An 11,103-nucleotide genomic window follows, 5' to 3' on the forward strand; every position below is an offset into this window, starting at 1 on the left:
AGCTGCAAGTTTTCGACAAAAGCTTTATTTATACTTTGCTATTACGTATATGAATATTTTGTAGTATAAGGAAACAATGGATTTCATTATTAAAGGTTACAGAATATGTATATGGTATATATATGTATACATATACGGTTATATTATATTTATTGGTGCTCTCTTGGACAGGGGTAGTCGACTGAAAACAACCTATGACGAAAAGTGGGTGAAGTCACTATTCACGCACTTGATGGATCCAGGACATGGCCAGAGAAGATAGCGACACCTTTTTGTTTAATAAGAAAGAAATATCCTCGATTAACTTGAAATACAATTGGGGGTGGCGTTGGTGGGCTTGGGCCGCGGATCATGAAGACAACACCTAGAAAAAGAATCGGTCGTCAAGTAGTGAATTGAGTAAAGACGAAAGTTGCGTATCGGCGAGGTATAAGATAAGAATTGAAGATGGCGCTTTCTAGATCTCTGAAACTTTTATCGTTCCATCGTATACGCCTGAAAACTTCATTTACCTTTAATTTATAGACCTGACAACACCGGAGAAGAGAGAAAGTCGCGCAGGTTCAGAGGAACAGACGTCAATTCGTTTGATGATTTCGTAGTAGAATGGCCGGTCAATGCGGAGTATAGGTTTTTGAATTGGTTCTGTGTCAAGCGACGTAGTGCTTACAAGGATTCCTGATAATATATTATTGCAATGTAATCTTAGCTCTGTGGTTCGTATTGCCTAAGCCATTTTAGGTCAAAATGCAGCATTATCCCTGCCACCAAGCAGTTAATTTTTTTGTCATATATTATTTAATTCACACAACATTTAAGACAAAGGTTATACGATTATCACGTAAAGAACGTCATTGAAAACACCACATATTTCAAACAATGATGAAGATAAGTAGAAAATGAATGATTCAAAAGAATATTAAAGTGTAATGGAGGAAGCTGAAAATATTTGTTTTTTTACTATATATATTTCATACGTGCATTTTCTTTTATATAATTACTTCCCTTAATTTCATAATTAGCTAACAGAACAGACACTATGTTACTAGTGACACACATGTTAGTTGCAATGTCAGCCTTCCTTTATCTAACACCAGGGTTATATAAAATCCCAGGTAATTAATGTGTGCGTCACTCGTAATATTGTGTTTGCTCAGAATATCAATTTTTATAAATATATCTAATTCGTTGTATATGTAGATTATTTTCCTGTTATCGATACAGTGTATCGTGTTAAATAAAACAAAAACACGAATGATCTTTGAAAATGAATATCGTTCATAAAACTATTATCGTTTCTTGGTTTAACCCCTCAACACTTCAATTCTTCGCACCATTTCTAAAATAATTTCTATTTAATATTATCTATTTATTAATTTTTAACTATCACATGAGGTCACAGTGACCCCAACCTGACATATGATCCTTTTGGAAACTCTCCTGAAGCGTGACCGTCAAGGGTTGATTGGCATTGAATTTTGGTGATGAAAGAAATTGATTCTCTTACTTATACGTATAAACAATAATTCCCAGGAATAGACATTACCATAATAAAAAATGTTAAACTTCTTGTACCATACTTTCATATACAATATATTATATATTTTTTACGTATTAAAAGCGCTGTAACTATAATTATTTATAAGCATATAAAAAAGCGTTTTTTTTTCGTTAACTTTGTTCTTGCCTTTCCTGTATATAGTATCGATGAAAACTACATAGACTACGTTTACACAGCGCTCTTAAACTGGATTAGTTAATACTGATCTAAAGGAATAGACAAATCATACACATTTTTACTTTTAAGGAATATTTGGGATTGGTCAATTCCTTTAGATCAGTATTAACTAACCTGGTTTAAGACTGCCTGGAAACGTAGTCATAGTCGATCAATCGAACGAAGCGACACTGTTGATTTAATTCAGAGTAGCTATGTAGTTAACGTAACAGTTCTTTCTCACAGGTCTTTTACTTGGCCGTTGAAAAGAATCGTATTCAAAGTGCGACTGACAATGGCGTAATAGAATTATCGATCCACTTTAAGTAGTACCTCGGCTGATGGCAAGAACATGAGAAAAACCACCGTTCCTACTAGACACGAAAATTGAATGAGACATAACATCGAACAGTACAACAAAACCAGGGTAGGGTGAAACCAATATTATAGTCGAGAGTAAAACAAACGCTCGTAATATTTAATTGATCTGATCGATTAAAATGATACAGGGTGTTCCGAAATTACCTGACCAACGAGATATGGCGGTGTTCGGGAGACACCACTGATCACAAAAATGACCTTCCTTTTCTCCGGGAGGTCATAGTTTTTAAATAGGAGCAGGTCAAAGTTGACCAATCAGAGGGAGGCGTCAAGAGAAACGTAGGCACCTACGAACACTGAGTTTTCTTCCCTCGCTTTTGTTTCTCAGTGGCTTCGGCAGGATGACGTCAGCCGAAGACATACCTATTGGAAACAAGAAACAAGCCACCGAGAAACAAAAGCGAGGGAAGAAAACTCAGAGTTCGTAGGTGTCTACGTTTCTCTTGACGCCTCCCTCTGATTGGTCAACTTTGACCTGCTCCTATTTAAAAACTATGACCTCCCGGAGAAAAGGAAGGTCATTTTTGTGATCAGTGGTGTCTCCCGAACACCGCCATATCTCGTTGGTCAGGTAATTTCGGAACACCCTGTATCATTTTAATCGATCAGATCAATTAAATATTACGAGCGTTTGTTTTACTCTCGACTATAATATTGGTTTCAAGTGGTGCCTCCCGAACACCGCCATACCCCGTTGGTCAGGTAAATTTGGAACACCCTGTATACTGTGAAATATATCGTTAAGATCATATTAAAACGAATCTGGTTTATGTCGAAGGTGCATAAACATTGCTACTAAACAGAATAACATTTGAGGAACGACTAATGACTACGTTCACACGACGGTCTTAAACCTGTTTAGTTAATACTGATTTAAAGGAATTGATCAATCCCAAATATTTTTTACAAGTAAAAATGTTTATTATTTGTCTGTTTCTTTAGATCAGTATTAACTAACTTATTTCGACCGCCGTGTAAAAGGAGTAAATGATAGTGTAATAGAAAATTCCAAGAGAAAAAATAAAATCACTTGACCGGAAATGATCAGTGATTGGGTAGCATGATCGAAAATCGCATAGAGAAACAGCTGATCTAATTTCAACGTAGGTTTATAGAGGGCTGAATGGCGTGTGAGAATTCACAATCAGAGAATATAGAAAAAAATCGAAGGTTGATTTGCTCTAGAAAATGTTGAAGGGATGATTCGTAATGGTGCAAAGCCAAGAGTAATATTTGAAATTTGGAGTCGTATTAAAACAACATAGGATGTGTTCCAAAATTGACTGAAAGTAGAGTAAAAGTAATTACATGTCTCTCAGATGCGTATGGATGAATAAGGATACTGCCTTGGTCTTGCATACGACCATAGGGGAGGACGGATTTGTAACGGCTGTCTACGATGTCACCTATGAATGGATGATCTATACGAATCACATGTTTTACTTGTTCGTCTTGCTACGCTAACGCGCGAATTTAAAAAATAATAAATACTGGAAGTGAACCTCCAGTGAAAAAATGTCCAGGAGTTATCTCATGTTTCATGATCAAAGTTTGAAGCTTATAGAGATGATTCAGGATTGTACACGCGTCCATGGAAGAGGGTTATTATTTGTCCGGTACTTGAATACTGATGATGCTGAATAATCATATAGTGAAATGGACGATCAATCCTCATCTGGCTATCACTTGGTTCCACCGATGCCCTATCAGCAAGTATCATAGCTAAAATTCAAATAAAAACAAAAATCACAGGACACTAAAATCACAAGTCACTCACAGGTGTTTTTTTACTTGACATAAACATGACACAACATGCTCATAAACTGTCTAATAAGTTGTGTCTAGTAAAATGAAATTGCAGTCAGTAGGGAATTGCTTTAGAGAGAAAGGATTCCTCAGGTTAACCAAAGGGATGCGGAGACAACTGGCTAATTCATAAGTATCCTTTGACCGTAGCATACTGCTGTAATAGATTAGAGATTTGTAATTGGCTCTCAAGAATACTACAGGACAGATAGGTATTCCATTTTAGCTATAGGCTTGTCAATAAGGATTCCATGCACATTGAGAATACTGAAGATTAAGAAATAGAGGAAGACTCAACCTCATCTCTTAGGAGTAAACAAATCAAGAATCTATTTTTGCAAAACGGTACTCAAAAGCAACACGCAAGAGAAACTCTAATAAAACTAAATAAAGTTTAAGTCGTTCCTAATGAAGACGCAGGAACACGCAGGTAACCGTGAAAGAGATCAAGGATCTGTTTGCTGCTTGAATCTTGATGATGCTCAATGATCGCATAGTAGAAGGGACGATCGACCCTCATTGTGGTAATTGATGGCCGCCGAATATTTTTTTTTTTCACCACCATCTTCAAGCCTGGAAATGAAATAATAAATTCCTAATTCGGTCTCTTTCTTTTTCCCACCCCAGATTTAGTTATATCTGCGTCATATTGAGTTATGTTTGTTCTCTATTTCTTTTCATGGTTTTGGATTAGTCCTCGTTCTGTCAAGCCCTCTACAATTTCCCTAGAGGTTCAGGATCCTGGCCGTGAATAGTACAATATTGCGCTGTTTGATCGTCGCCAAGAATGGACGGTCTACCCGGAATTCGAGCGGCTTTGGGGGCGACCAGTTCAATGACAACGGCCTCATCATCAAACCTGCCAGAATCAATTAACGACCATTAGTTCGAAAGATTAATGCGAATCATATTGGAGGAGTATCGAACGCCGCTCTTATCTTTTGTCATGATTCATTTTACACTTCTACTATTTCCTTACTTATCTTCCTTGGCTGAGATAACGCAGAAAGAAAATTAAGAGAAATGGCGACGTGGGCATAACCAGACTTGGTAGTACAACAAGAGTAGCATGGTTCGACTTGACGGAAATGAATAATGAAATGATATATTCTTTAATAAAATGTGGAAAAGCAAAAGAATGAAATAAAAATAAAAATAAATATAAGGTAGTTCACCTTTTGGATTTCTAAAAAAGTGCCCTTTTCAGAAAGTCCACAAGCGTTACCATTCCGATAAACGTATTCCGACTCATTCTACAAGGGTGGCGTACACGTGCAAGCTCATTAGTAGTAAGCAAAAAAGCGAAAGAAAAAAGCTACAGAGATTTTGCATACTGAATTTTAAAACTGCACTGCCATTGATACTTCTTCCCATAAGTAAAGAGAAATAGAATACAGAAAAGAAAAAAAAAAGCAAAGAAAATTCCATTGAAGACACGAACCCTACTGGCGGATCTTCGAACATAAGTGAAGTTCATAAGATAAAGAAGAAGATGAAGAGAATAGTTTCGCCGATCAACTCAAAGGGCCATAAAAGAGGAGGAAGATGGAAGATAAATAGGTATAAGGATGAGGTATGAAAGAAAAGAATAGAAAAAAGTGACACATATATTCCAACAGAATGCCACTTACCGGTAGCTGCAGCAGCTTCACTGCCTTCTTCATTGACCTCGATGAAGGCTTTCTGGACGACGCTGCTTACCTTAAGAGGGATATCGGAAATGCCTGAGAAATTGGCGGCATCCGTGAACATGTCAGTCATGCCCACCTGAAAGATCATTTGCGGATCACGGAATGCCATTTTTATATTAATAAAAAAATCCCTATTTACGTCTATGCTCAATTTACCTTTTTCAGTAAATCATTGAGTTCCATGGTTGTCTCAATTTTGAACTTTGGTAGGTGAAGGATTACTTCCTGCTTGCGACCTAACTGTGGTAACCGACTGAAATCCACCTCATGAATATTGTTTTCAATACGCTGAAGCCCTTCAATCTCGTTAGGCATAATTATAACCATACTGAGCTCATCGCCCTGAAACGAAAAATTAAAGGTTACATGAAATTTTCGACAATAACAAAAACGTAACGAAACCAAGGACTATCCCATGCAAATATACCTTATAGGGAAGTTCAATGAACCTGGCATCAAGATTATCAAGCTGACCGTACAAATACACGGAAGTGCTTGTCATAGTCGGCACTTGCTTAACTGTATTTGAATTGATATGGAAGGGTTGGTCCTTGGTGAGCTTATTATCAAATTTAACTTTCCAGTCGCCCTTGAAGTAAACAGCATTCACCAGTACCAATCTAGTCAAATCGTTGATAGCATCTACAATTAGAGAAAGTGGAAAATTAAATAACTAACTGACAATGTAGGAATAAATATTTATCAGACAAAAATCACTCTATTAAACTAACCAGGACTGATCAGATCTTTTATACGATTATTCGTATTATTAGCACACCATGAGTTGATAGTAGCTGCAGCAGCTGCTGAATTTGAAACGTCTATTTTCTCACATTCCGAGTGGAAAGTGTTTTTAGTAATAGCCGCGTATTCGGGCTTTACCTCGAACGCCTTAGCGATAAAGATTTTATTAGCAACTCGTAAATCCACATTCTTAACAGCCTACAAATAAAACGACGTATTTAATAAATATTAAATTATAGTTTGACCAAAAAATGTCGCGCTACATCTAATTCCAATGCATACATTCAAGGTAGTGATAAGAGAATCATAGCCACTTTGACCTGTAGCATCTTCCTTAGAAAGCCTTAATGTTTGCCTCATCTGGAGAGCAGTGTTTCCACGGGCACCATAGGCCGCCATAGCCAATACGATATTGGCGCTTAATGGAGAACATATTATATTGCCAGACTTCTCCTGCACCAACCGCTAATAAATAAAAAAAGAGAATAATTCATTAATTAATTTCAAATATCGCTTCTAGATAGAAGCTGTCGCAGTGCAGTCTGACATTTTAATATTTACCTTAAAGAAGTCGCTGCTGAAAGAGTTACTGGCGTTCGCTATTACTGACAGAGGACTGTTTGAAGCCATTATTTTTCCTGCACTTGTATATGTCACCAGGACCGCGCAAAGCACTGCCAGGCAGATGGAATATGGTCCCACTGAAACACCACGAATGAAGATACTGGAAGATGAGGAATTCTTACTGCCGCCCTATCCTGCCGTTCTACCACGTATTTCATGCTAGTTTCAAACGCATGACGTCATATGTACATTTATAGACAGTACAGTCACGGTCGTTCCATTTTCATTGCCATTGCCATTTCCAAGAATAGTATACGGAACACTTTCAATGCCACTATTTCCAAATTATCCAATTGTAAGGTCAACGCGTTCATATACTGTTGTGAAACTTATGTATGTCAAGGATGGTTTAGATGAATACTCAACAAATTATATACTCAAGTATATTCGGTTATAATTGAAAAAATGAGTAATTTTATTATTACCGATAAAAACAATGTGAAGAATATAATGAAATACAATCAGACACTAATATATATTTTCAACATAAGACGGTGTTTTTGAAATGCATGATTTGTTCAGAAATGTTAACACACAGTTGTCACTGTAGAAAGCTGATGTCAATTGCGCAATTAGCAAATAACTCATACACACTGGTAACCATAAATTTGCAAATACATGACGGAGTGCAATGAAGCATTAACATTAAAAGAGCCACATCGAAGCCGGTATTTTTATAAGTGTAACATATTATCGTATGGTTTTAGACTTCGCAAGGACAACGAGATGTAGCATAGAAAGCAAGTGGTTTCAATGTCCTGGAGTTAGCGATTACCTGTTTATTCAAGAAAATAAAAAACAATTAACAAGTTTGACTTCTTAATATGGTGGGAGCCTTTTTGACGATTACATTTGTATCCAGAAGAATACACGGTCGAATCGATGTTATAATTTAATCTATGCATGCAGCCACCTTGGACATTATTCTCAATCTTTTCACACGACTATGACGTCAACAATTCAATATGAGTGAGATAAAAGATAGTTAAAGATAGATAATGATTGAAGAGGAAAAACCAATGAAAGTAATACCCAGAATATACGTCACAACACATGTTAAATGGTTACATAATGATTCTCAAGCACTAGGCAGTTATGTTTATTTCTTTTTCTTTATCCGGTTTGTTTAATTTCTCAATAAAAAATAAATCAACTCTACTCAACCCGGTGTAGGTGTGGAGGAAAAGTGTAATACGCAGCGTTAAGCGCGATAGGCCTGTTAAATCTATTGTCATGTATTTCGGATTAATACTTCCAACTAGCAAACACTCTCAACTTTGTCATAAATCACAAATTTAAAATACAGAGAGGATCTACTAGACGGACATGCCCATGCAATATCAAATTACATAAATTATGTTTTGTCTCGCATATTTGTAAAGTGGAATGTTGAGAACCAGAAGTACTCAAAAGAATATTTCCAACTACAGATTTCTATTTTCTTAAATAGTTTTTCTATGACTATTCGATCAGTGGAAAGAATTAAATTTTGTTAAACCTTATGCAGGGTACAAGTTACACCGTAGGTACAATTTGTATCGAAGAAGAGTCATTTTCTTTGTAAATGAATGGTCTGAGTAATAAATGTTAAAAGATGTTATTTTATTTAAAAAAAATACAGGCTTTCTTTAATATTCTTTGGTGAAACAATGATATATGAAAATGTTTGTAGGAAAATTGTATTTTTTTTTGAACTTTGAAGTTAATCAGAGTTTTAAAAATACTAAGAACACAGACCATTTGTTTACGAAGAAAATGAGTACTCTTCGTTGTAATTTGAATCTACAAAGTAACTTGTATCTTGCATGAGACTTAATAAAGTATAGTTTGTAAGAAATTAGCTTTAGGCTTAGAATATAATCCATTAAATACTTAATAATATTTAGCATTACGAGAGAGCAATGTGTTTATATCATAAAACTATTTATTCTGAGGTATAATTTACGTTTTTAAGTTTTTAAGTGCAGAAAACGACCATTAATACAAATCGTTTTATACCACATTTCACTATATCCCCTTTTTTTTAAAAATTGTGTATGGCATGATACTTTAATGTTTCTTCAACATCCTTATTCCTTGTTCTATTATTGACAGTTTAAGGTTATATGTTATCCATATATACTTATTCTTGACTCTTTTTTATGGGTACATCCACAACGTGGCTATTATTTTTTTTTAAATTTAACAATGTATAAACGCTAATAAATATTTTATAAATACATATTGAATATATAAATACATTACATTTTCTACTTTTCCATAATCTTAGTGTACATCACAACGCAAATAACTTTACCTCTTTCCTCGAATCTCAAACAAAATCCTCTCTTTGAAATTTTAAATCAAAAGAATATTATACTTTATACTCAAAAACTGGCTACCAAAGATACTCAAAATTGATGGTAAAATTACAATAAAATATCGACGGTTGATAACATCGACCATGTTGATCTATAAACCTTGAAGCCATATGCCCAAACTAGAATTTCAAGCTACTCTCTAGTATTATATACAGCTTATAAAAACAAGCTTTTACAGATACATAAGAAAAATTGTCCTAAAATCCAAGAAACCCAATATTCTAAACATGAATTATATGATCGTAGTGGAATTGCCACGCATGACAATGCGTCGTGGTTATCGGTCGCGCATTCGTCACTCACATGCGTCTTTGATTTTTCTAGTGATATTTTCATTTTTGAATTTTTAGCCATAAAAAATCTTTTCTTAACAGAAGAAAAATGTAGTAATTAAAATATGAAATAAAAAATCGATTTTTGTATTGCTTTTTGGTACATAGCTCCCCTTAACCTACAAATGCAAATTACTAAGATTCTGGGTATACTTCGATTTTCCCAAGTTAATTCAAACTTCCCGCGTCCCTTAATAAACAGCGTAGGTAATATTGAATCAAAAGAGTTTATAAATGAATTACTCACTCGAAGGTTGCATGATATCTAAAGCGTGGATTCTTACAGGACTACGGCAATTGATTGAATGAAAAATAATGAAAAAATTGCCACGACAGCAGCTCTGCAAAGCACACGCGTAATATAGTCACACACTGCGATCTTGACTCGACTGGAACGGGAGGTCTATCTTACACTGTCTGGCAAGAGCGAGCTGTTGCGTGTCTCCTTAAATCGTCGTCATCATTCCCATTGGCTCTCTACTGCATGAGAAATCGTATGAATATAGAGGCCGAGAAGACTTCCACTGTTTTTCTTCTGTCTCTTTCTCTCGTCATGACCCTCGGTATGGCCTTTGGAAATCACAATTATTGCTACAGGGATATTCCCGTTTATCATCATCTTATCTGCACTTTTTTTTCAAATTTCTCGCTAACTCGTGTTATCGTTTGTTTCCACGACACTTGGAATGCTCGATTGACCATATGTAGCACAGATTATGATATAACTAGGAGGGCAAAGGGAAGTAGTCGTTTATCAAGTAAAAAGAGATGCTGGTAGTAGAGTTTCAGAACCACCTGGAGCAAGAGAGAATAATGAGACTATAGAAACAGTCGGACAACAACTGATTATAGTAACTTGTCTTATTTCCTTTTTCGCTATATAAGAGAGCAGGGGAGAGCCGAACGATTCTCTTTAACCTTTATGGAGAAAGAGAGAGAAAGACAAGGAGATGTACCGGATTTCGCTTTACTTCATGTCAATGAGAACCATTTTCTTTATCTATTTTTGACTGTTTTGTCCTATACAGTCTTTCTAGCGACGTGACGAACATTATTATTTGACATTTCCAGTTAATTTACTCTGTCAACACTTATCTGCGAAAATTAACATATATTACAACATCTGTTTTATACGAGTGGATAAACAAAGTAATAAGTGGTATGATCAGAGTTTTAAAAATATGTAATCTCAACAAGATTAATCACATTTTATTTAACCCTATAGCCTCAGTTGACATCAGATACATATACGTTATGACCTGTCACATGTGTAATTGTAACTGAAATATTATATCTGCTTTTAAGGCATATGAAACTGCTAGATAATCTTAATTAATAGAAATTATTACCTGAGACTCGATGTGACAACTGGATGACACTTGTAGACCGAATGAACTTGATAACGTTTGAAATTCTAATATTCTATACTGTCGTAAAGTCGTAAAGTC

The 11,103-nt window shown here is 35.4% G+C and overlaps 1 protein-coding gene across 10 annotated transcripts in view; it reads right to left on the reverse strand.

Moving 5' to 3' along the window:
• Nucleotides 1–11,103, reverse strand: part of LOC107274479 (alaserpin) — an 11,842-nt gene extending 739 nt beyond the window's left edge. Inside the window, exons 1-9 of one of the 10 annotated variants that reach the window (XM_015753652.1) lie at nt 9,903–10,061; nt 6,901–7,040; nt 6,622–6,804; nt 6,327–6,537; nt 6,023–6,237; nt 5,752–5,937; nt 5,536–5,671; nt 513–678; nt 6–364 (exon numbers count right to left, since the gene is read on the reverse strand). In XM_015753652.1, the coding sequence (XP_015609138.1) occupies nt 515–678; nt 5,536–5,671; nt 5,752–5,937; nt 6,023–6,237; nt 6,327–6,537; nt 6,622–6,804; nt 6,901–7,040; nt 9,903–9,915 (1,248 nt within the window). In that variant the 5' untranslated portion in view covers nt 9,916–10,061 and the 3' untranslated portion in view covers nt 6–364; nt 513–514. The other 9 variants (XM_015753655.1, XM_015753653.2, XM_025091730.1 and 6 more) reach the window with 9 other exon arrangements.

The sequence above is a fragment of the Cephus cinctus genome, unplaced genomic scaffold (assembly GCF_000341935.2).
Source record: "Cephus cinctus unplaced genomic scaffold, Ccin1 Ccin1_scaffold3178, whole genome shotgun sequence".
NCBI classification, from domain to species: Eukaryota; Metazoa; Arthropoda; class Insecta; order Hymenoptera; family Cephidae; genus Cephus; species Cephus cinctus.